Source organism: Kryptolebias marmoratus, linkage group LG18 (assembly GCF_001649575.2).
Source record: "Kryptolebias marmoratus isolate JLee-2015 linkage group LG18, ASM164957v2, whole genome shotgun sequence".
In the NCBI taxonomy this organism is placed as follows: Eukaryota; Metazoa; Chordata; class Actinopteri; order Cyprinodontiformes; family Rivulidae; genus Kryptolebias; species Kryptolebias marmoratus.
The window spans coordinates 4,468,078-4,495,013 of record NC_051447.1 but is presented as its reverse complement, the minus strand read 5'-3'; the positions used below and the strand labels follow the sequence as shown (position 1 = coordinate 4,495,013).

The 26,936-nt window shown below is 44.6% G+C and overlaps 2 protein-coding genes across 15 annotated transcripts in view; both read right to left on the bottom strand.

Annotated features, from left to right (window-relative positions):
• The window catches only part of LOC108247555 (zinc finger protein 2 homolog), a 461,981-nt gene that overhangs the window by 153,811 nt on the left and 281,234 nt on the right, over positions 1-26,936 (bottom strand). The window lies entirely within an intron of this gene.
• Positions 1-26,936, bottom strand: part of mast2 (microtubule associated serine/threonine kinase 2) — a 75,123-nt gene that overhangs the window by 38,215 nt on the left and 9,972 nt on the right. For 7 of the 10 annotated variants that reach the window (XM_017435771.3, XM_037981248.1, XM_017435774.3 and 4 more), the window contains exons 2-3: positions 21,576-21,726; positions 21,049-21,239 (exon numbers count right to left, since the gene is read on the bottom strand). In XM_017435771.3, coding sequence (XP_017291260.1) covers positions 21,049-21,239; positions 21,576-21,726 — 342 coding nt within the window. Of the gene's footprint in view, positions 1-9,629; positions 10,399-21,048; positions 21,240-21,575; positions 21,727-26,936 lie in introns of those variants that run through there. The other 3 variants (XM_017435772.3, XM_017435778.3, XM_017435780.3) reach the window with 3 other exon arrangements.

Here is a 26,936-nt window from a genome sequence, read left to right as displayed (position 1 = left end):
AATTGTAGTGTAGACAACTGAGTTACTGTTACTGCTGACTTGAAGTTAACGCTCGCCACTGGGTGTCGGTCAGGACACAGAGAAAACTGAGGCTCGTCGTCTGTTTCTTCTTTATTTAAGATAGTGCAGGTTACAATCAGCATTCCCTTTGGTGGTACGTGGGATGTATGTGTGTAGGTGTGTGGGTGTGTTTGTGTATGTGTGTGTGTGTGGTCCTAAACATAGGAGAAAATGACAATGTAAAACATGTACATTATCATGGCAAAATATCTTACTTTCTATAGTCCACCAATAAACAAGAAGATCAACTAAACTACAGTACTCAAATGAACTAGTTCTAAATATACAGATCTACCAACATTAATTAGCTAAGTTGTTTACTGACAGAGCCACCAGTGACTTATCAATTCTACAGTCAATTAACCGTGAGCCAATATTTGACTTGGACCCATTAAATATGAGCCTTGGGCTTAAATATGAACATTTCCACTGATAAACATTACCTGAACAAAGTTATTCCTAACAACATGACTAAACAGAACCAGAGAAGCTAGCTTATAGCTGGCTAACCATTAGCATAGTAGTCAGTGATAAACAGTCCCCGTTACATTTATCATATTCAAAGAAACAGCACTGGAAATACAATTTGCAACTACTTACATCGGTCAATAACGCACATCAGAACCGGTAGGAGCAGCCACACCATCAGCCTCCATGCTACTTGCTATGCTCCGTTTTTCTCTTTCTTTCCTCCTTTCGCCAGTAGGTGGCGCCTCTAAACCACATATCAGACTAAAGAACTTAACTTAAAACTACTAAAATACAGTATAAACATAAAGATGCATAACATATGTTAAACCCTTCTTAACACAAAATATCAAACTGAAACTATCCGGTTTAAAAATTTAATCTGATTTTTGTTTTTTCAAGGTTTTAGGCTTTGAAAGGAATAAAACTCTGTAAAACTGTTGGATTACTGTCAGTATCGGAGTACAGACGACTGTCAGGCTTAACAGCAAACTAATTATTTTCATCAGTGAGACAAACAGACATTTCGCTCAGCGGGGACAAAAATTCAGGAGATTTAATTATCCTGGAACCTAGACGGCCGATGGACGTGAGATAACTCCTCAGAAGGGCGAGTTCAGAGGTCAGAGGTAGAAACATTCCTGTGAGAAGGTTCAGGAGCCAAAGAAGAACCGACGTTTGAGACACTTTGGAGACTCCTTTTCAAACGCCGTCCAGCGTCAGGTAAAAGAAGTCGACAGAACGATGAAGCTCTTCAGAGAATATTTCTGAGACAAACAATCAGACTCCTCAGAGGAAGTGTCCCCAGGCAGTTTTCAGTTTGTCTTCTACCAGCGGGGACACGGTGGCGTCTAGACGTTTAATTTCACACCGTTTGGAGCTCGCCGCCCGCCGGCTGAACACAGCCGAGAGTCTGAAGTCGGTGCCAGCAGGAAGAGGAGGAGGGACTCGCCTCCATTTCTGCCTTCAATCAGAGAGCAAACGAGAGGTTTTATTTCCCTGGAGACATCGGGAGGCTGAGATCAGGGTTTACTTTTGTTAAGGCAGATGTGCACGCTCAGCGTTTTGTTTGTACGGAGGATTTGATCCCAGCTGTCGCTGCCTGCAGGTCCAGTTTATTATTAACCAGCAACAACCGATTCACTCATTTCTACAAAACCGTGGACCGTTGGAGCTCTATAGGTGTGTCAGACGGTAAAAAGGTCAAACAGTTCATGTTTTGTCTTCTTAAACTTCATATTTTTGTTCATCTTTTTCCTGCAAACACGTCTGGAAGGAAACGTGTTGCTGTTAAACGTTCGGCTCGTTAGCAGCAAAAATTAAAGACAAAAGCCTGAAAATCTTCGGCTGTTTGGTCAAAAAGTAAAATCAGGATCTGGACCTCAGCTTCCTGAACCTTCTGTCCCCACGAGCATCCTGCTGAAAGTCTCACTCTGTCCTCAGGACAACCTGGTCTTGTTTTCAGACGCCCCCATGGTTACCAGATGAGCTCACAGCTCGTTTCTGATTGGCAGGAGACGGAGACACGAGGGACACGAAAGGCAGGCAGAGAGAAGAAACAAGCACAGAGACGAGAAGAACGTCTGACTATAGAAACATCCGTCCAACTATCCATCTGTCCAACTGTCCATCTCTGTTTATCAGATCAATCCTAAAATATTTCTGTAGAAATCTGAGATAAATGCTAGAATAATGCTGGATAAATCCTGAATAAACTGGGACGAATCCTGGCTTACTCTTGGATGAATCCTGGATTAATCTCAGATTAATCTCTGATTAATCCAGGACGAAGCTCGGATGAATCCTGGAGAATCCTGAATGAATCCTGGATGCATCCTGGATTAATCCTGGATGCATCCTGGATTTATCTCAGATGAATCCTGGATAAATCCTGGATTAATCTCAGATTAATCCTGGATGAATCCTGGATTAATCTCAGATGAATCTCAGATAAATCCTGGACAAACAGCCCATCTGAGCTGTAAGTACGAACTGTTAAAAGCCGTGGATGTTCTCTCGATATATCGATTTAATCTAGAAACTTTAGTCTGACGGATGTTGGGGTTTAAAGGATTCAAGGAACTCTGAGTTACAGAAATCTGTTTCAGATGAAGTAAAACCTCAAACACGGGAAGTCTCTTCAGAGGATATTCAACAGATCCTCCACCTCGTGTTGGTTCTGTGTTCAGGTGGGTCAGATGTGAGTCTGACTGGATCTGAGGTCCACCGGACTCCCTCTGTGACCCGGTTCTGTCAGGTTGTCTCAGTCCACGAGTCGAACGGCATCCTGGACCTTCAGTGTCTCCTACAGGACAAACATCCAGAAGTCCAGCTCAAGCCTCCACCCGTCTTCTCAGACAAAGAACCTCTGTGTGGTGCCACATCTGGTCTGTGGGTTCTGAACCGGCCCACGCTCCATGAGACAGACCCGTCTGTCTGTGCTGGACACGATGAACGTCCAGCCAGAGAACCCTGAAAAGCTCCTCGTGTGGTTCCAGCTACACCACCTTTCACCCCGATCCGCCACAGAACCCGACAGAACCTCCCAGAACCCCAGGGACAAACAACAGCTGCGTCTGCTGAGCTGAAGCATTGCACGGTGGGTAATTAATTACCAGATCTGTGCTGCATTCCTGAAACTGAGCGGGTTACATAAACACGTGTGGGAAGAACTAAAAACGGTTGGAGAGAGTTTTTATTTCTGATGAAGGTTAAAAATGAAGATTCACAGACTGAATCAAACTGAGGCATTTTAGATCAATAAATCAGTTAAAACTAACTTCAGTCTGCAGGTACGGCAGGGTTAGAGCTCAGGTCGGGTACAAATACTCAACTAATGAAGGTTTAGGTCCTTCTGTACATTTATAACTAATCACTTCAGCTCATTCAGGACTTTAAGCTTTCTATAACTTTGATACGTTTGGAAATATTTAACATTATTTCCATTTTGTTTTCTCACTGCAATCTAAAAACCTTTGAACTTTTGTTTTTGCAGGACAGTCATGTTATTTTTCATTTTTAATGTAGGTTTTAACTTTCAGGACGTTAAAGCTCAGTTCAGAGGATTAAAAGCCTGGATGAAGGCAGCTGTTTGGGGTTTTTGGGGGTAAAGATTTGAGATCTTCTGAAAACTGAAGATCTTCCTGTTTGGAGTCATTCACAGCCTTTTATTCTTTAAATAAGGAGATTTGTTCTGAAAACTGGCAGCTTTCTGGCTGAAAACCTGCCAATAAAACTGAAATAAGCCTTTTTTTTTTTAAATCTGGGATCAGAGGTTTTAGATTCGTCTGTAGACCTTCTGAGGTTCTTCAGCAACAACCAGCTGTTGTTCAAATGTTGGAAAACTGACATTTAAGGAAACATTTTTATGGTTTTCTTTCTTCAATCTGACGACACAAAGAAATGTTTTGGTGCCAAACGAATAAATCAGAGTAAATGATGAGGTTCTGATGAATAAATCCTTTTTGACGAGTCTGTAATCTGTCTTTGATTCAAAGCAGTTCTTGTTCTGCTCAGACTCGGTTCTGGTAAAAAAGATTCTGGTGATCCGAAAGCTTCTAGGAAATGTTACCAGAACTAAGAGGAGGAAAAATCTGGTTTGTTTCTTGTGGCTTCATGTTTTCAAGCAGATTTATTGTTTGAGTTTTTCTGAGGAATAAAACAGAATCTGAGTCCGACCCATCTTCTAATAACAGAATAATGTTCTGCTGTTCTGGTTCTGCTGAAGAACCCAGACTGGATTACAGACAGAACTGATTAAAAATGTTCTTTAACGTCTTCACAGAGGAGCAGATTTGAAGATGTTCTGCTGGAACCAGGATCCATCTGTTCAGATTTATTTATTTTTGGATGGAACCAAAACCCAAAACCGATCTGGGTTAGGAGCAGAGAAAAAACCCAGGTCCAGAACTCGTACCTGAGCGAGCGCCGCAGCCGTCCCGTTGTCGGACCTCAAACCGAACCAGCAGACCGAGCGCTTGCAGGTCACAGACTTCCTGTCCTGACCCGGTTCGTCCTGAGCCTGCAGAACCCGTGGACGAGCCATCATCTTAAACAGAACCGCCCGCAGCCCCAAATCAGCAGGACTGAGGTCCAAACCCTGTCAAATCAGGACTTTTAATACCTCCTGAGCCATAAAGAAGCTTTAACTGGCTGTGCTGTTCTCTGTTTGCTTGTTTTGGTTCTGAGTTCATTAAGACTCCACTCACATGTTTTCAAAACCAGAGTCCAAAGGAGTTCAAATGAGTCCAAACCAGAGTCCAAACCAGTCAGAACCAGTCCAAACCAGAGTCCAAACCAGTCCAAACAATTCCAAACGAGTCAGAATCAGAGTCCGAACCAGTCAGAATGAGTCCAACACAAATCCAAACCAGTCCAAACAAGTCCAAACCAGTCAGAACCAGTCCAACCCAGTTAGGACCAGTCCAAACCAGTCAGAACCAGAGTCCAAACCAGAGTCCAAACGAGTCAGAACCAGAGTCCGAATCAGTCAGAACGAGTCCAACACAAATCCAAACCAGTCCAAACAAGTCCAAACCAGTCCAAATGAGTCCAAGCCAGTCCAAATGTCCAGCACGAGTCCAAACGTTCAGCATCAGTCCAAACCTCGACAGAAGCTGCTCGGACGGCTCGAACATGCAGATCTGAACTCAGAAACTCTGCGAACGTTCGAGTCCTGAGTTGATCTCAGTATTTTTCACTGTCTGGTACCAGAGTATCTGATCTCTGCTGTCAACCTTCTGTCTCTGGAAGGATACTGTAGTATTTCTCATCCAGACGTTTTCACAGCTAACTCTTAAAGCTAACACGGCTAACGGTAAAGTTTAGGGAAACGAGTTTCCACCAGAGACAAGTCACCTGTTGGAGCCGCGGTGCGACCCTGCATAAAAACATTCAGCGCCAACAAATGTGACCGATGGTCGTTTAAAAATAAAAAAAAAAAAATCTGTGTTGAACCATTTTTGATTTGAAAAGAAGCAGAACCTTTCTTATTACATAATCTGATTTCTGTCTGTGAAATCTGCCAGTTCTTCTGGAAGTTCATGTGACAGTAATCATGGAAACAGATCTGATCGGTGTGTGTGTGTGTGTGATGGGAAGCAGACAGGCTGATGTCAGCCCACAACCTCCATAAAGATCCTGGATTTACCGGAGCCGTGAACACACAGGCTTTTGTTTCTGCTATAGAAAAAAAATATATAAAAATGTTCCGAGCTGCTGGAGCTCTGAAAGACAGCACTAATCCTGTTTCAGTACGGGACACACACACACACACACACACACACACACTCACTCACACTGACGGACAAACACGCAGGAATTTTAGGATCCGTTGATGTTGTTTTCTGTGGCGGGGCGAACCTGTTCGCTGAAAATCGGAAGTTTTTTCCCCTTAAAATCAACCGACACAAACAGGAAAGTTGAGCACTTGTTGTGTGGCCTGTCAGAATAAAACTAGTTTACATTTAAACTTTATAATGTCATGTTCTACTAACAAGTTTCACAGAACTTCAGCACATCACAGCCGAGTTCAAGACAACATGAACGCTTGTTTTCTCAGACTGAAAACTGCTTTCGACACAATAAAATCACAAAATTAGTTGGTATTTTTTTGGCACATTTATATATTTTTTGCATTTAAACTGATTCAAACAGATTTCATGAAAGAGCTGAAGGATCCTGGGTTCTGTTGATGAGGAACTCAAATCTGTGATGAAATGAATTCATCTCCAAACAAACTCTGAAGCTTCTTACATCTAAAACGATCCTGATATTTGAATTATTCTTTAGTCTGTGTAAACTTTATCTAATGAACATGTAGGCTCGTATTTACAGAAGGATTCCTTTAAACACCCGTCTGATGCATGAAGTTCTAGCAAAGGGAGATGTGTGCCTCAAACTGTGCTGCCAGCCAAACAGCTTCATCTTGTTTCTGTTTGTTTGTTAGATCTCATTAAAAACTAACAGAGTTGGATTTAACTTCTGGAAATGTTGAACTATGTTTTAATGACGCCTTGGCAGAGGTTCACGCTCCCTGAGTGCTTCAAGTTTTTTTTTTTTTACTAACATTTATCTGTCTTTATTTATTTACTTCTGTACATATTGACTTCTGCTCCCGTTGTGATAATATCTACCTAAAGTCTGATCCTTCCTCCTCTCCTCTTTCAGCTCCACATCCTGTAACAGAAATTGAACTGCAAATAAAACCAACGATCCCTCGAGGTCAACGGAACGTTAATCCTGATGGTTATCTGTTTCACCTTTAACCCTCACCACATTTATTTTCCCTCGAGGTGAAAGAGCTCCGTCTCTGTTTGGTCTTCAAACCCCTGATCCTCGGTTTAACAGCGCAGCCTGACAGAGACCTGATGGACCTCTGACCTCTGACCTCAGGCTAACTGAACTGACAGAAGCTAATCAGTCCAAACAAATTAACCTGCTGGGATATTTCTGATTCAGATCGTGGAATTAAAAGATTCTCTGTTCAGTGTTTTATCAGACACCTCCATGATTAATCATGTTTCTGTTGTAATAATTAACTCAACCACTGGCTTGATTGAGTTGAAATTTACCATCTGATTGACGTCTTGTTTAGTGACCACTCTGACCTTTTCTCTAACATCATTATCAGGACTAAATGTTCCTCTTGGAGCACATCGATCAGCAGGAGTTTATCTCTAAAACAAACTGTCTGACAGCTTCCACCAGCAGCTTCAGATGTTTGTGGCTTCCTGGATTTAATTTCTAAGCAGCTAAAACTCTAACAACACGTCATACTGAGAGAAGAACTTGTTTCGGTTTGTGGTCTTCATGCTTTGGTTTGTGGACCACAGTGAGCTCATTATAGTTCCTAAATGTTCACCCTGTAGTCTGTGAGGTTCTAAGGCCCAGCAGCTCCTTCGGTCTGTTGGGATTAAAGTCTGTCCAGCTGACGGTCCAGGTGTCCCTCCGCGGGCATGCAGAAGACATCCTGTCCAACAGACTAACAAATGTCTGGGCAACAGCTGTCAGGCAGTATTTCTGGTGGACCGACTGGTTCTGGTTTCACAGAAACTATGAGCTCTGCACCCAAAGAAAAGCTAGAAGACAAACTAAACCAAAAACCAGAAAACTATTCAAGTTCTGGCATTCTGTGAAGGAACGCCTGTTATTTGATGTACTAGTGATGTTTGTACGCTCCAGCCTGTGACAGCTGACATCATGAGTCTGTTTCTGTTATTTCATGGGTCAGAAACTAAAAAGTTTGGGAACCATTGACCTTAAAAGCCCAGCGCCTGATATACACAGGAGGTGTATTTGGTACCAACAGGCTACCTTCAGCTACAATGAAAATGATAACAGTTGGTTTTTATTACTATCTGTCAGGTTTTATGAACTTTGTTTTAAAAAGAGCCACCAAACTGCTGAATATTTGAAGCATTTTGACCCTTGATCTGATCCGTTTGGTTCGGTTTGGTTTGGTTATAAAAACTATAAGAATGTCAGCTGTTTAACAAAAGCTGCAGGAAACACTAAACTTTTAGAGAAACAAGGATAACTTCTTATAAAAATCATAAAAAAGGACAGAAGGTGCATCAAATGGTTGAGTTTTTCGCTGGTTTTCAGCCTGTTTCATAAAAACTGATTGTTCCGACTTAATTTCCAAACAAAAACATTTGTTAAAGATCTAAATTTATTTTGAAGGATGCTTGAACTCCTCTGTCTGAGGCAAAGACTCGCCCTGAACCAGAGGGAGAACTCCACCTTTGTCCAGATGAAAACCACGGCCTCGTTCTTCGAGGAGCCAACTCTCAACCACCTATTTTTATTATTTTAGACAACTATCTGGATTCCACGACTCAGCCTCCCAGGAAAAACTGACTCCAGGATGTTGGAAAAGAGGCTTCCAATGATCCAAACGTTTAAAGAATTAACAGAACAGAAATACCTTCGAGTTGTTTGGTATGTTTCCTGCATTAAACTATGCTTTGTTGGAACCAAAACCTGACTGAGAAAAAAGTGCACCGAAGTCCTGGATTCTGTTTGAGTTCTTCAAATCCAGGTCACCCCTCCTCGATCAAGGTCAGCTTCCTCTTTTAAAAGAGGCAGAACACAGAGTTTCAGCTGCTTTCTTAAAGGGAGAAACGATGCGATTTGAGGCTGAAGCTGATTCCAAACATGCAAACCTCTCCCTCCCAAGAGGAGTGAGGAGGGTGAGGAGGGGGTGTCTGCTGACTCAACAGTACTGGACTTCTTCCAGATCTGAAATCCTGAAACCCTGAAAGCTAAAGACTCTGCTAACATCTCCAACTGAGAAAAGAGACGGTTCGTTTTTGTGATTCCATTTAAAATGGAATCAGATTATTCTGTTGATCCGTCAACAAATGTTTAGTTTGTTCAGAAAACTAAATGATTGGAGGTGAGAACTTCCTCAAATCTATTGTTTCCTGAAGAGCCGCTTGGTGTTGCCTCGTTCATCTAAAATAAATCTTCAGTTTGACAACGTTCTGACCCGCAAACTCGTCAGCCCTCGCAGCGTTTCATCTGTTAACCTTCTGAAACCTAAAACCACTGAGATCAGAAACTAAAGAACCAAACACAAGCGTGAAGCTCAAAGTAATCGATAACCTTTCATCAGTCTGTAAAACTGGGTGGTTCTGGTCAGAAATCAGAGCAGACATTACCACACTTTTCAGATTCATGACCACAAATATGAGTAAGATAAGCTGAATAAACAAGCAGCTTCAGCTTGTATTATACTACTTAAATCCATTAATGACCATTTTCTGTAACAGTTAAAGTGAAAATATCCATTAGGAATTATCTTGATTTGATTTCTGGAGATCATCTCAGGACCCCCAGCTGAGTCTTTAACGACCCACAGTGGGGGTGCCAACACCAGCTTTGGAAACCACGGATGTATGCCTCGTCCACAGCAAACAATCTTTTCATTTGTTGTTTCTAAAGATATCCTGATAAACACGGAACCGTTTCTCCAAATGTTCTTATCCACACAGAGACAGAAACTCTGCCAGGCCTGTAAGGGGCGCTGATGACTCTTAGAATGTGTTTCCATGTGGACAGAGAGCGGGCCTGAAATGATGCTGAACCCAGAACCTTACCTGCAGACCCCGGCGCCGTAAAATACTGGAGTCATCCATGGTAAACACGGCTCGGGTTCCTTCTCCTGGTTCTTGTTTCAAAGCCTCAAAGTTCAGGAACTTTCTATCAATCCTTCAGATGGGAGACGTTACATTTCCATCATTAACCATAAGGCTGCGATGAAGTCCTCCTCCTCTTCATGAGGCTCTAAGGGTCCGGTTTCTCTTTAATCAGACGAGCAGCATCCCGACCAGCGCCGGACACACCCCTCCCGCTCCGTCAGGGTTCTACCGGTCCCACCCTGAAGGCACCGGTCCCGAGGAGTCCCGAGGAGACTCCCTCCATTATTCATGGGCCCCTCGCAGCAGAAATTAATGATGACAATGGGGCCTCAGGGGGAGGATGGAGAGAGGGAGGGGGCAAGGATGGGGGTCGGAACCAGCCCGCTGCCCAGAACCGTGACGAGGTCCAAAAGGTTCTGCAGCAGGAACTCCTGCACGGCCGAGGAGTTCCTGCGGGAAAGTTTGCAGCAAAGGCTGAAAACAACAAGATGTTTGTTTTCTAGCTGCGGTCTACGGAGTGGGGGGACACCCTGCATCCATCTCCATGCCAACGGGCCGGGCCAGAATCCATCTGCTTGAAGCCACCAGGAGGCCTGTCAAAAACACACCAGTCATCTCTTCATCTTCTCCTCTTCCTCCTCCTCCTCCTCCTCCTCAGCGCAGCCTTTTGTTGTTCTGACAGGAGAACCGATGTGGATCAGGAGAACCGTCCGTCCTTCCTGCTTCCTGCCTCTCTTCACTCGCTCCGATGTGTCGGGGTGCTCACATGCTCTGGCTCCGCCCCTCTCCTTCATCACACGGTCTCCCTCTCTGAGCAGGCGGCCAATCAGGCGCGAGCAGGAGCCGGAGCGTCTGCTGGCAATGAATGGAGAGGAGAGGAGCGCTCCTCCTCCCCCCTTCCTCCCCCGCACCGAGCGAGGCTGTCGGATCAGAACAACCCGCACCAACCGCAGCTTCATGCTTCATTACGGCGCATGAATTAATCAGAGTGCACGGTTTAAAAACAGAGCTGCTTGGGTCTGATTTTATAAACACCTCCGCTCCTTCTGAGGGGGCCGGGGGTTTAAAGAGACGGCATCACGGGAGGGACAAAACACTGACAGGGTAAAAATAAAAAGCAGATTCATCATGGTGTACAGCTGCAGGACAAAACTACAAATTTAAAAAACCTTTCTTCTGTGAAGAATCTCTGCAGACTGTATGATATAATAATTTATATAAATTATAATTTATATAATTTTTATAATTTATATAAATCTGAAATGATAATTTTTTAAGGATTGTGTCAAAAACTGTTTAAACCTTAAAACCCAGCAGACTGATTTCTTTTTTAAACTTGAAGTTAAAAACCTTGAAAGGCAGCGTTTGGTAAAAGCAGGGTAACCTTGGGATGAAACCCCTCCAAACAGACGAATGGAGACGGAGGAGGACATCAGACGTGTCTCCACAGAGATGTTCTGATGACTCACAGACACGGACCAGATGGTGATGACAAACCTAAAACCAGGTCTGCACAAAATGAGGAAGAACCACCACAGAGGAATCCTGACCCGGTTTATCGGAGCGAAGCTGCAGAAAAATGTGAGAGAGGCTTCCTGGCTCTGATCCGGACCTCAGAACGAGGCCAACGGACCTGGACCGACAAAGAACCCCGGATCAGCGGGTCAGACCGACGACCCGGTTCTGATCAGACGTCAGGACTCAACACGGATTAAATGAACCCAGCACCCCCTGAAGAAATGCATATCGCATTGCATGCTCAAGTTTCAAATTGACATCAGTACTTTCAGCTACTACCACCTCCAGCATCTGCAAAACTGACCGAGTTACAGACATTGTTGTGCTTAGCTTTGGCAGCCATCTTGAATCCGGTGTGCCAGAAAATACCCCAAACTGTCAGGCAGAAGGTTTCTTCCTGTTTAGGTCAGGTCATCTGTCCAACATTAGTTCATTGCTGCGAAGATGACAGAAGATAAAACTCTTACTTTTAGAAATGTAAACATTATTTCACAGGTTCCTTCCTTTAAAGAAACCTCGTGGGTTCTGCTGTGAAACAATGACTCAGCGTTCACCAACAAAGTCTGACACAAACAAATTTCAACAAGTCTGACAAGCATGACGCGCCAGACGAGGCAGAGCTTCTGTCCATGCTGACAAGTCATTCGGCTGTCGGTCCGACTGTCCAGCTTCCTGAACTGATAACTTCCAATTAGTGCTGGGCGATATGGAAAAAATTCTATATCACAATAACGATATATATCACGATATACCCCAATTACGTACGTTGTCAGTTATTCTCTGACAAATATGAAAAAATAATCTCATTTCTTACCTCTTTCAAGCTTTATTTCTGAGTGACATTTAACTGAACTTTCACAAATGAGATGCACAGCAATATATGTACCTGTTACGACGTAACAGTATCAAATGACAACAGACTCCATTATCTTCGGTCGGCTATAGTTTCACTTTTCGCAACTTTCCCGGCTCTTTTACAACTTGTTTGACCTTGCACTTTTTGGATTGTTAAATATTCTTTTTCGTGGTTCTTCTTTAAGTGATAGAAGAGGTTTGTTGTGTTGGCGTCAGATGAGAAAACAGTCTAATAGCAGAGTTAGCATTAGCATTAGCAGAGTTAGCATATTACCTTTTTCTGCTCCGTGTCGGACTTCTTGAACTAAATCACAGACGTCCCCCCCTCGTTTTGGTAAAAGTCTTTCTTCTTGGGCTGCCTGCTAGCTGTCTGTATTTGTTGCGACCCCGGGTTTGATACTTCATGCGTCTCCATCTTTCAGCACTTATGGTGAAAACACCGCGCCGCACAGAAAGCCGCTGCCGTAAAGCAGCGTCATGTCGCAAACCCACACGTAGCGCCATGTCGCAAAACGGACGTTCTTCGCAAAATAGTTATTTTTTCTTATTATTTATCACTTATATAAACTGAATTTATGCAAAGTGGCAACACTAATACATTCGTCGTAGTGAAATATTTACATGAATCATTGATACAATTATGATAGAAACGACAGAAACTATAGAGACGATAGAAGAAAATATATCACGATAGACACTTTTCTATCGTCCCCACGATATGTATCGTTATATCGCCCAGCACTACTTCCAACGAAGCATTAGGAAACAAGTTCACAGCTAAAAACCAGCTGATTCAGCTCGGACCGGCTGTAAAAAGGACTGGAACAGCTTCTGAATGTGAGGTGACAGACGAGGTTCCTCCGTCTGCTTTCTGCTGACGGGGAGTTCCAGTGAGTCAGCCTCCAGCAGCACCACATCAGGAAACAGCTCATTTAATTCAACACGACGCCGTCAGAGCCGGGTTGCTCTGTGACCTCAGGTTCTGTCCGATCCCAGCGCTCAGAACACCTCCAACATCAGTCTGTAAGAGGGAAAGACCGGCTCAAAGGAAAGCTTTTTAGGCAGGATGTGGACCTTAAACTGAACAGACTAAATTCAGGCCCAGGTCTGGGTTTAGCTCTGTGTACAGGTAATATTTTAACAGAACCGGGTCATTTCTCCTAAAACATCTTCCTCAGAACCAAGTAAATATTGGATAAAACATGATGAAATCACCGAGGAAGAGGAGTACAGGAAGTTTTATTTATACATATCAAGATAAAACTCATGACACAAGATCAAATAAATCAAGGTTGAATAAAAAAAGCTAGAGTACAATCAGATAAAAACAGAAAACAGAGCACTGCCCAATTAAAGGAGACGAGGAGGACGAGGAGGAAGGAGCTCAAGAAAACCTTCCCCTTGTGGATAATAAAGCGCTGAGCCAGCCTAAAAAGGACGGACAAATCAGAGGACGGCAGAGAGGAAACTACACTACAGAGACAGAAAGATCTGAAGCCTCATCAGCTGATCTGAGCTCTGAAGCTCCGCCCCCCCGCTGGAACCCAAAGGAACGCTGTTTAAATATGTTACCGGAACCAGGAGGTGAAACTGGAACCAACAGACCACACAGCTTTTCTGGGCACTAATCAACTTTTTGCACTTTTGTCAAATTCACGACACAAAAGGGAAACGCGCGCCTCAAACTGCGCTGCCAGACAGACATCTTGTCTCCGTGTTCGCTCTGCCTGTCCACAAAAACAGGACGTTTCGCTGCATTGAGAGGAAAAAACTGTCCACATTTAGGTCGATAACTGCCAGGGACAACAACGTGCGCGGCCAAGAATACGGTTTACAAAAGCCGTGAACACGAGAAAAAGGCGTGGTTTTCAAAAACATGGCTGCAAACAGAAAAACTGCAACAAGAAACTTAGCAGATTTTGGCGCAGGAGCCCAAGAATCACAGGGAGGTGATCCCACCATGAGCTGTGATGCAGTAGAAGCTCCAGGGAAAAGTTAAACTATCCACCAATGAATCCACCAATGGGAGATCACTGGTAGACAGTCTCTTAGTGGATCCTACTCTGAGGAGAGGAAAAGTGGGCCCAAATAATGTTTAAAAACTGGAGCCCTTTAAGTCAATCCGAGACTCGAGCCTGGATCATTTCTGTCGGGGGGGAAAGGAACTCTGGGAAACAGGAGAAAGTCCCAACACACAGAGCTGGAAAGTATAAAAGCATCTATCAGAGTCAAACGTCCTCTGAGCGTGAGGTTTTTAGCTGATCTCTATCGTGATGCAAACTACGTGTTGGATTTCCTGTTTAACCAGAAGCTGTGAGTGGCGAGGTGTGAAACCAAGTTCAAACCGAAGTTCGGTCTGTTTAACGTTCGAGAGGAACGCAGAAAAGGAGGAACTTCAGCTGTTTGCACCGCGGGATAATCCTTTTTAGTTCTGTTATTGCTGCTGAATGTAGGTCAGAAGAGTTTTATTCAAGTTTGTTGAAATAATTGGAGTCAGATGAAGACTGAGACAGATGATCTTATTTTCTACATCTTTAAACACACCAAACAAACCGTGTGTTTGCTAAAGATAGAGATAAACTCGTGTCAACAGAGAGAGCTGAACTCAAACAGAAAACTAAAGATAGAAACCGGCGCTGTTGGGGTAGGAGGAGAAGCGTCTGAAACACGGAGGCGCAATTCAATTTCCTGTCCACCGTCGGAGATGGAGGAGATGTTGGAAACTGAATTACCTGATCCTGAACAGACCAGGACCGTGAACGCTTCTGTTAGCGTCGGCCAGGTGAAGGAAGCGTCCAGCGAGTCCTACTCAGAGGACAATCGATCGGGACGGAAATCATCTTCACCGAAAACACGATCAGTCGGCCATCTTTCTGATTCCTTTACGCTCAGAGAAACTGATCTGTGACTGAAAAGAAGGTGTTCAGCTTTTATTTTCACCTTCAATAAGAATAATGATACACGTTATTACTGTTTTTAAGGTACTGAAAGGCACAACAATGAGCTAATTACAGATAAGAAGCCTCTGATTGTGTCGAATCACAACCACAGAGAAAATTACAGCTGAAGCAGATCTGAACCGCTCCGCCACCTCTACGCAAAACCAGGATTGGTCAAATGTAAGAATCAAAAAGGCAAAACCATATTTATTGGTTTCCTGTTGAAACCACAGCAGATTATTTTTGTCGTCTTGTAAAATGTTTTTAATGATGGAGGAAATCAAACTCAAGCTGGTTTTCACTCTTTGTCATTTTTCTTATTTGATTGTGAATCTAAACCAGATGCCGGCGATGAAGAAGAACAACGTTTGAGATGAAAAAAGGGATTGCTGCAGTCTTTCATTCAAACGAGGCGTTTCAAGGTTTCCATCACTGAAATGATTTTAAAACTCTGAAAATGAGTTTTATTGTTGGATACTGAGAAACAGAACAGAGTTCTTTCACTGTGAAGGTCTAAACGGCCAGAACAGAGCCTGGATTAAATAACAACTGTGCCGGTGCGACTCGATTAAACTGGACCAAGAATCAGATTAAAGTTCTGTCCGTGCTGTTGGGTCAGAACCAGCTCAGCTTTAAAGGGTTCAGCCTCTAAGGAGTATGCACCGTCTTCGTTTTTCCTGGAACTCCACGTTTCCAAGACGAGACAGAATCAGACCTTCTGGTCGACAAAGATCACATTTCTGATGATTCTGACAGAAGCAGACCCTCGAGACAAAAACTGACACCGAGCTGCAGGACCCAGGCCTGATGGACGGAGGAGGAGGAGGAGGAGCTGGTCCTCCTCCTCCTCAGAGGGAAGAAGTGACTCGGCTAATTACCAGCAGGTCATCTGGGTTTGCTGACGAGGCAGAAAGCTGGTAAATCTGAAGCTGCTTTCCTAACAGGACTGAATGATTGGATCCAAACACAAAGGACAGAAACAGGCTGGAATCAGGAAACACTTCAGTTCAGCAGCAGAATCTGCTGAACTGGACTAAAGTTTTCACTCAGATGTTTCCAAAATTCAGCTGTAAAGCTGAGCTCAATGTCTGAGAAACATCTGGCCAGTTCCTATAAGAAAGTAAAACATTAAACAGAGACCTGCCTCTAATAAAAAGGAGCTGGTAGTTTAACAGGAAGGTTGTGGTTTTAAGGATTCTTTTATCTCCAAGTGATGCTTATTTTCCTAAATGTCAGTTTCTTTTTTTAATTTTCAGGTGTTTTTAAAAGCCAAGTAGATTTTCTGGCTCCATAGAAACTATATTTAGTAGGAAAAAAGTGGAAATGTTTCTTTAAAAGGAGCTTAAAGCTCAGATGGAGTCAAATTGAAGCCTGACTCAACGAGGACTTTTCTTTATCTGAAGGAGACAAAAACTGGTTGTTCACAAACACACACACACACACACACAGGTGAGCCAATAAAATCCTCCGTAATCAGAGCTGACACGATCCACTTCCTGTTCTGATTGACAGGAAGAAGTTCTGCCTCACTAATCAATCGCTGCAAACAATCAGTCAACCTGTCAATCAGCTGCTCAGACACCTATCAGCCGGTGTGTGTGTGTGTGTGTGTGTGAGAATCCAACATCCTGCTGTTTGTTCTGAGCTTTAATCACCTGAGAAAAGAAGATGTGGCTGCAGAGACAGGTCTTGATTTCAGATCCCCTGAGCTCCTTTTGATCCACACTGATCAACACATTCATTCATTCATTCATCTTCCTGTTTAAAGCTCCTGTCACTTTTATTTACAGTAAATAAACTCATGAAGTGGATCGTTTGCCTCAGATTTAAAATGTTTCCTCTGATTCTAAAACAGACAAGTCTCTGAGGTTCTCTGATGACCAGAACCAGAACATCCACCGGTTCTGGTCCCTTCCAGGATCAGGTGTTATGAGCTGTGACTGAGGACGTCCCTGGAGGACTGTGGGTGTCTCCGGTGGACGGATGGACATGTTAACGGTCTGCAAAGACAAAAGCTGGGTAATCATGTAACTGTCTGCCGAAAAGCTCTCCTGACAGAGTCTCCAAAACATCTCAGAATGTCTGCAGTGGTTCTCGACGTCCTCCCGAGTCCCACAGCTTGACTTTTGAGCGCGTTCATCAGATCCGCGCCCCAGATTCGTCCCGGGCGTCCTCTCGGATCAGTTCCTGTGGTTCTGCAGCTGAAGTTGGACTCCTGCAGGAATCCCGGGTTCTAATGACACCATCAGAGCGTTTTCACTGGACGTACAGTTGAGAAGTTTTTAGAGTCAACGACAGAAAACAGAAAGATGTCCATAACAGCCAGTGTTACAGGCACTGAGCTAAACACTGGTGTGGTAGCAGCTGAGAGTGTGCAGATGTGTATGAAGCCTTCATGAAAAACCTAAAGAACCCAAGTGAGTGAGCATTTTTTTCCTTAGATGACTTTCACGAGCAGGCAGGAGGTAATGATCTGAATTACTATAAAAACCCTGACAGAATCCAGTTTAAACATCTGAAAGAGCCGAGTTCACTGAGGGGCTAAAAGGAGCAGGTAAGGCATGAAGAAACGGAGTAAACGTGGTCAGGAAACGACTCCTGAACGACCGGAGGAATAAAAGAGATGAGGGAGATTTAATGAGGGTCCGGCTGCGGATATGCTGAGCAGGTTGGTGGTAATTACAGGCTGCAGGGACACATTTTTACCCAATTAAAGTTGGTCACCGGGAGGAAAAATGTAAAGGTTGCAGAGATGACAAACGAGCAGCAGAGCCGGAGAACATTAGCTTCAGTCGGAGAAACTGCTGGTCAAACACAGAGCTTTCCTCGTGTTTCAGTTGTTTATTAACTCCTTTAAATCTACTAATTAAACAGGAAATCATTTCTGCTTTAACTCAGAGTCACTGATAAATGAAAAAACACGCCTTCAGAGAGGAGCTGCTGACAAAGATCTGTATGTTTTTGTTTGTTGCAGACAGGCTCTCCTCTTCACCTCCTTCCTGCTCGGACTCTGCAGCAGGAGGCGGTTATTCCGTCCATCACCGGCCCGAATATTCTGCATAACGTTTCCACCTCATCACCTCCTGTCTGACAGCGAAACCAAACATCCAGGAGCTCCTCCAGCAGCTTCCCTTCCTGTCTGAGATGTTGGCTTCTCGGCTGACGGAGGATCAGAAAGGTGAGGCTGAAGGAGAAACACCGAGAATAAAACCGAGAGCATGAAAAAGACCTTCAGACCTCCGTCAGAACTAAGAAGATTAACTTGAGATATTTATACTGAACTTAAACTATGTCCACTGTAAAGCAAACATCATCTAATTTAAAAACACCTCCATGTTTCACATATGGTTCTGGTACCAATTATTCAACGTGTTCTCATGTATTTCTGAGCAGAACCGGGCCGGTCGGGTCCCCTGACCAGACATTTCTACATGGTTCTGGAAGAACCTTACCACCATCTTTTATCTGGTGAAGGTCTTCTGTTTAACGAGATTTCCTCTCGTTAAACTCGTCTGACAGCGAGGAACCGGGTTTTTATCCAGCATCTTTCTACTCTCAAGTCTCTGTTCATGAATCAGATGCTGAAGTGACTGAATGAACGTCCAAATATCAGACTGTCCTCCTGGAAACACAGACGAATACCAGCTGGATGATGTTTCCTCCAACACAAAGACCCCGAGGGGACGACGCTGCGTCTGTCCACACGCTTTAATCCCAAAGCCGATGGGACAAATAAACTTTTACAGACTAATCCTCCTCTTCACGCAGCTCTGAGGAGATTTAATTAAGATTTGATGTCCAAGAGAGCCAGAAAAAGGCTTTAAACTCCTTCATAAACAGACAGGTGTGCAGCCCAGACCTGACGAAGGAAACAACAAGTTTACAAACTCAGACTGTTCATTACAGGTGTTATTTTAGGAGACTGTTTCCTTCACGAAGTCCAGACATCTCCAGATTACTACAGAAGGATCAAACCTTAAACCCGAGGCTTGATGTGGGAAGTAAACAACAAGTAAACAACGTGATGTTTACCTTCTTTGACCGGGTTTATAAATCTGAGTTGAATGTTTCAGAAAACCTCAGGAAACACTAACGTTTCTCCAGACACTGAAACGTCACTCCGCATCTCTTTTAATGATCAAATACATATTTAATGTTTTAGCTTTTTAAATTTAGCTGTTTGTTTCCTGGGGGATAAACCACCGCCTGCGACTGCAACACGTGTGGGAGGAGGTTTTACTTTCATGTCTGAACAAAAATAATAAGAGTGTGGAGGTGTCATGGAGACAAACTTTAAACCTCTCATAAAACCTGACAGTTGATACGGATTAATGCCATCAAAGCTCACAGGCCTGAAAATAAAAGTGTTCCTGTAAAATAAAAGCAGCTGGGTCTCCTGAACGGTTCGGACCACAGCCGGTTGGTTTTAACGCCGACAGGAAAACCTGCAGAAAGACCACCGAGGAACAGGAAAACCTGAATAAAAGGCCCACTGAGGAGCGTAATAAGCTCAGCAGATCAGAGTTCCCTTCTTAAATGCTGCCGGCTGCGTTCACAATTCCTCTCAGGAACAGGAAGAAATAAAACTAACGATGAAGTTTCCATCAGCCCGATCAGTTTTTATTTGTTTTACAGCTTTTAAAAAGCTGGACAAACAGGAAATGTTAACAGGGAGGGTGAAATATAATAATATGAGATAAAGTTCTAATATAACCTGTTTTACTGACCAGAACTGGAGCTGAGACCCAAACAGAACTCTGCTGCCACCTGCTGGTCGCTCTCAGCCTCACCTGATGGTTTCTTTGACTTTTAGCTCATCTGGTTTCATTTCAGCTCCTTTTCTGTTTATAGGAAACTGCAGCAAACTGTCCAAATGTTGACTCAAAGAACTTTAATAACTTAGGTTATTAAGTGCTTCACATCAAATAAAAACTAAAAGAAAAGAAAACTAAATCAGTGAAGAGGTTCTCAGTTGAGTCTAAAGGCACTCCAGAGCTTCCCGTCCATCAGGAGGACAGATCCAGATCCTGAAAAGTCCCAGGATGTGAAGACTTTACGGCAGGTTCTCACCGCACCGCGGCTGACTCCAAACTGCAAACTCTCTGCTCTCTAGGTGTTTCAAACCAAGCAATGTTTTAAAAATCACAACCTGTTTGTGTTTGCACAGCTTACATAACTCTATTCCAGGCTGTGAATCATTTCGTTCAAAGAAAAGAGGCGTTAATCCGTCACAACCGTCGGTCGGGATGTTTCCAGTGTCGTTCTACCAGCGTGGTTTATTTTGAAAGGATTAGAAAGTGGAAACTTCGGTCAGAGTTGAGCTCAACTTTCCTGCCAAAAAGTAAAAATGTCCCGGGCCGGCAGCACGTCTGTGCACCTGAAACCTCGTCTCATTACAGGGTTATGGACGTGTAGCTGGTCTTATGTTTAGGGTGGTGGCTGGTGGAAGAGGACAGGAGAGGACAGGGCAGGACAGGACAGGATGGGACGAGACGGGATGGGACAGGACTCAGATTTTAACCATGTTTAAACTCTGGTTTTCAGCCCTGAACGTTCAGAGCTGCAGCCTCAGATGTTTTTAGTCAGAGGAGATCTCCTGCAGGAGTCAAACTACAGAACTAAGGCTCCTGAGACGGGTTCGAGGCGCCCACAGCGGCTTTGTGACTATTTTGAGGAAAGATTTGACGAACAGCCTGAGACTCCTAACTTGAGAACGTTTTGAGATATTTTGAGACTTCCTCGTTTCATTTCTGCTCCAGGGTTCTGAGAGAAGAGCCAGGAGCTGACGGTTCACCGAGAGGCCCACAAGCCAGCAGTTGGTGATCACTGACTCAATCCCCTGGACGACCAGCAGGGGTCACAGCTGAGCGAAAACACACACACACTCTTATCTCCTCTACAGTGATGAGGTCATTGTGCCGCACAGCCACTAATCACCAACACACACACGTGCACACAGAGGAGTGGTTCTCTGGCTGAAAGGCCTGAGTCACGGTCTGTTTGGGTTCTGCAGATGACACATCTAAACGTTCTCCGTCTGAACTCATAGGAAGAAACAGACTCACCAGTCCGGTCAGCGAGGGCGCAGACTGTCCCAGAACCTGGCTCCTCATTCGGACCAGGTTGTTGACCTCTCCTCCTGCAGACAGGGGCCCCCCAACGACGCCAGGCCCTCCTGCAGCTGCAGGAGGCCCCTGAGAGGCCAGCTGACTCACTCCGGCGTGCAGACTGCAGGACAGAGGCAGCAGCTGTTTACCTGCGGAGACAGGTGGGACAGAAAGACCCGTCTGAAACCGTTCTCACAGGTAGTGGATCCTGATCCAGGTCTCCCTGGATAGAACCGGATCAAAAACTTCAATCTTTCAAACAGCTGCGACTGAGGAGGGCCCAGAAATCACAGAAAACTGGAGGAAGCTGAAAACAGCTGAAACCGAGCTGAAGCTAAAAGGCAAAATTAGCAAACCATTAGCTAAAAGCTACATTAAACAAAGCTAAAGATAAAATCTAAACGTAAAAGTAGCTTAAAGCTAAACCGTCAGCTGCTGCAGAGAGGCGCTGTAAGAAGAGCTGAACAGGTCTGTGTTCGGGTTACCGGTCATGGCCATGCTGCTGCGTCGGGCCCGGCTCTCGTCCTGACTTAGCTGGCGGTGCAGTTTGGACTTCGTGGCGGTGGTTGCCGCGGGCGACAAATCGGGATTACTCAGTTTCCTGAAGAGGAGAGGAGGAGGAGCTGCGAACTCCTTCTGGAAACAGGAGGAGAAAATCCGTGTCAGACTGGGTTTATGAAAATAAAATGACACAAAGTTCCTGGTGTTTATTTTTCATTCTGTATAAGGAAAGAAAAACCCTGATGACCCTCAGGAGGGAGGGGAGGGAGATTAGTCTGCATGGGAGTTTAGCTGCATAACTTAGCATCTCATGAAGTTTAAAGCTCAGAACTCTACGCTGTCTGGTTTTGAACTGAGAAAGCTCATTAGCACAACCTGTTTACACAAACATCTATCTAACCAATCAGACGGCAGCAGCCTTCAGACACGTAGACGTGATGAAGACGACTTGCTGACGTTCATACGGGCATCAGAACAAGGAAGAAAGGGGGTTTAAGTGACTTTAAATGTGGCGGGCTTGTTGCCACGCCGTCTTGTCCATAAGGACCAGGATCTGTGAGGAATGTTTCCAACACCTTCTTGGATCTGTGCCACCAAGTACTGAGGCAGTTCTGGAGGTAAAAGCAGGTCCAACCCGGTACCAGCAGGGTGGCCGGTGAGTGCAGATCAACTAATGATGGCTTCATCCTTCCTGTAACAAAATAAAAGCCCAATAAAATCCAATAATCACTACATGTGGCTTTATTTTTATTTGTGATAAAGAAGAAACTACTATCTGAACCAGAACCAGAACCAGGTGATAAAACGCTCGCTGACACACCTCCTCACATAAAACCAGAGACACACTTGTGGACCCGCCTCGCCTCGAACTGAAGCTTCTAGAAATGAAAACCGGCTGCAGAGAGACTCGTTCTCTTGGACCTCCACCCACGCTCACATCAGCATGCACACTTGGGCTGTTGTGGGAAAACATCTGCTGTTACCATGGAAACCGGGCCTGTACGGGCTCACGTCCTCCTCGGGCCAACAGAGCCAGAAACATCTGGACCCCCCCAACCCAGACCCAGAGAGAGGACGGGGTCCCGGCCGGCTGCAGGAGCTTCAGATGAACTCATCAAACAGTTTCTTCTTATTTATCTTCTTTCAGCACATCTCACATTTATAAAGACATTAACCATGTTTCCTGCCTCAGAATAATCCACCTTTAAGTCTCTTTTAGGACAAAAACCTGATCCCTCAGCTCTCCTAAAAAAGCATCTGTTACACCTTTAACTGTGAAGAGGACTGCTGTAAAATCTCCTGTTTCCGCCTGCAGGGGGCAGACTGACAGCAGCCTGCAGCAGAAAGCTGAGCTGATCATGAAATGCAGTAAATAGGTCAAAGATCCTGTTTCTGCTCAGCCGGGAAGTTGGACTCATTAAGGTCCGAACATGTTGCAGACCCAGACAGATGGTTGGTGTTTTCAGGTCCTCGATCAGCTGATGAGGACAAAACAAACAGAACATCAAGGTCTGCGGGGGGAGTGTTTGCAGAGGGAAATCTGGGACGGGTCAGGAGGTGTGTTTTATTTACACGGCATGTCCACACCATTAAAGCAACGTGTTGGTTTGAGCTTCAGCTGGAGAAGACATTAACTCAGCTGCTGTAATCCCAGAGACCTGAACACCAACAGGAAGGCTGGAAAAATCTGGAGACTTTCTGCTGCGTTAAGCTGTGAGGTCATCTCTGCCTGCAGCGCTCCCTCTGATGGACGTCCTGCTGCTGCAGAGACAGAGACAGGTGCTGCTGCTGCAGAGACAGAGGCAGGTGCTGCTGCTGCTGCAGAGACAGAGGCAGGTGCTGCTGCAGAGACAGAGACAGGTGAACAGCCTGTCCTTCTGCAGAGACAGAGACAGGTGGACAGCTGCTGCTGCAGAGACAGAGACAGGTGCTCCTGCTGCTGCAGAGACAAGTGGACAGCTGCTGCTGCAGAGACAGAGACAGGTGGACATCTTGTTGTGAGTCAGCTGCAGTCCATCCTCAGTATCACCGCAGGAGGACAGAACCAGATCCAAATGGACTTTTGTCTCTGGCACCAGAGACAGAACGATGTAAGACATCTCCTGGCTGCAGATGGACTGATTCATTCAACTCAAGAATATTTAAATATTTAAAAAGATTCCAATATTCTGCAGTTTTAGAGGTTTTCTGTCCCCTGAAGACAATAAAAACTGAGTGTTGTAACACCATGCTGATAATCAGAGCTGATGTTCGAGCAGCTGAGGAGACCAGACAGAAAAATGTGAGGAATCAGGAGGAGAAGCAGCAAAGACGCCCAACAGACGGATGAGCTGTGGTTCCTGTTGGAAATGAAAAGCATGAAACTCATTAACAGAACACAGAAAAACAGATTTAATGATCTTAGACGCAACAATCAGAAGAGTCATCGTGGTGAAAGAAAAATGGAGGGAATGTTTCAAACAAACAGAAAGTCCATCAAAGCTGCTTTCAAGACACTTTAACAGCCTCTGCCTCGTTCGGCTCTGAACCTAAAACATTCAGGAGTCTGAGTTTGTTTCTAAACCGGAGCAGGAAACAGAAACATCTCAGCTGAAGGATCACCCTCACCTGCAGGGTTTGAGTTTCATCACCTCAGGACTTCTGCAGACGTCCTGCTATTTCAGCTCCATTCAGTTCCTTCAGCTGATGCCTGCTGACACTGTCGGCTTTTATAGCTTTTATACTTTTATACTTTATTTATAAATGTCTCCTCACAGAATGATCTCCTCTGCTGCCTGTTTGTCTTCTTAGCTTCTTTCAGCTCTTAGCTGGTGCTACTTTTAGCTGCCAGTTATCATTTTTAGCTTTAATAACTGCGTCTTTAGTCATTCAGACCCAACTGTATTTCAGCTGTTTTCAGACAGAGTCATTGTCCAGTGTTTGTTTTTCATTCTTCATAGGAGGAAATAATCCTCCCATCAACCATGAACTGACTCAGCTACTGAGCAGAGAGCAGGCTGACCTTTACGCCACATTTATTCCCTCAGACTGTAAAGTAGTTTTATTGTTGTTGCTCCGAATGTCGCAGCTACTCTTCACAGCAGAACCAGAGATAAAAATGTCATAAACCTTCAAGATGAAACAGAAGAGAAGATGTAATAAACACTGTGGTAGCAGCGGCAAGACACAACTGTGACTTCATGTCAGGAAATTAAACACCTGAATCAGACTGGACTGGAAGGGTCAAAGGTCAAACAAGGCTGCTGAAAATGATGACGTTATTTTAGCACTCGCTCTTATTTCTGAGGGATGTTTTTGCCCACAGCTGGTGGAGAACATGTTCAGGAGTACTCAGAGGGTCGGGTTCCTGCGGTTCTGGTTCATGTCTGACAGACGTGATCCGGTAAACATCAGAAATATCAGGCTTATCTTTGCTCAACAGCAAAGAGGACGACGTCCCGGCTCCACGTGGGCCCTCCCCGGTGAACAACCGGTTTGTTTAGAAACAGAAAAACTGAAACAAATGAATTTGGGAACAAAGGTTCTACAGATTTCATTCAGCTTTGAGCACAAAATAAGTCAGGAATTAATATTTTTCTTTTGCTTATGATTCATTTCATAATCTTTAGTAAACAGCTGTTTTCAGGAGGTATTAAAACGTCAGAAAATGGAGGTAAACTCTCTCCTTACTCTCAGGGGTTTGCTGCAGCTAATATTCCATCTGAGGGGTCAGGAGGTCAAACCATCACCAGGTTAAAGATATCTCAGCAGCAGGCATGCACCCCGCTCACTTCCAACCTTTAGCTGCCAAGCTACCAAACTCCCTGACCTTTCAGCGCCGACAGCGGCGTCAAAAAATAGTCCCAAGTCGGACGGTTGGTGTGGAGATGAGATCCTCCCACAGTCTGCAGCCAACGAGGCGAGGCCCGCGGAGATAAGGCCTCAGCCCAGCTGCAGATGAGCTCATGTCTACAACACGATGAAGACACGAGGACAAACCGAACTCAGACAGACGGAGACGAAGTCACCTCTGCTCCACAGCAGCCCTTTAGACGGAGGTGGAGACGTGCTGCTCCACACCAACAAACATGAGCTGGAGGGCTGCAATTTTCTGCTGATACGGCTGTTTTTCAACTGACTTCACCTGCTTCTGAAAACAATATAAAACCTGTCGAAAACAAAGCTTTTCAGAGAAAGAAAAGGGTTCTGCTTTTCATATTTAAGAATCTGCAAAAGGAATAAAAAAAATAAAAAATAAAATTAATAAGTGGTCAGATCATAAGCCCCGTGTACAGATTTCCTGTCTAAAATGTGCTTCTGCTGCTTTTGGTTACCATAAATAAAACTCAGTGTTTATATCAGCCATCAGCTGCCCTGATCAACCTTTAAAAAGGATGCTCCAACCTGCTGTAGAGGTTTTAGTTTTTAAAATATGGTTCTAATGAGCACCGGTGATGTTAAAAAGATGCAACAAGAGCTAAGATCCAACGTTTCAGCTTGTTACTCCGAGTCAGAACCAGGCAGAAACCACAGAAAACGCTGATGATGAAGATGATGGATGAAGCCAGCCGTCTGCTGAGCTGACCTTCAGGCCCACCGGGGGGGGCTGGCCAGGTGAACCTGCCGGAGTCCAGACTCGCGGCTCGGTTGCTGTGGGTCTCTTTGTTTGAGAGCAGCTGCTGAGTTACGGTGAGAGGAGGCAGGAAGGAGCAGAGAAAATGCTCCAGCAGAGAGGTTTCTGTGTGAAAAGCGGGCGGCGCTCAGAAAATGTCAGCAGACTGCGAGCTGGGCGGAGCCGGGCGGAGCCAGCGACCCACAAAGGTCACGTTTCTGTCTGTTTCTGACTCAAACATCAAACACCACCAGCTCAGGTCACAACACGACACTTGACGGAGGGCAGGGTTTACACATTACACAACCTCTGAGGTTCCCAGAGAGAGATACACAACCTCTGGACCTAACAGGTCTAACTGTATAAAACCCATGGACCTAACAGGTCTAACTGTATAAAACCTGTGGACCTAACAGGTCTAACTGTATAAAACCTGTGGACCTAACAGGTCTAACTGTATAAAACCTCTGGACGTAACAGGTCTAACTGTATAAAACCTCTGGACCTAACAGGTCTAACTGTATAAAACCTGTGGACCTAACAGGTCTAACTGTATAAACCCTGTGGACCTAACAGGCCTAACTGTATAAAACCTCTGGATCTAACAGGTCAGACTGTACACAACCTCTGGACCTAACAGGTCTAACTGTATAAAACCCATGGACCTAACAGGTCTAACTGTATAAAACCTCTGGACCTAACAGGTCTAACTGTATAAAACCTGTGGACCTAACAGGTCTAACTGTATAAAACC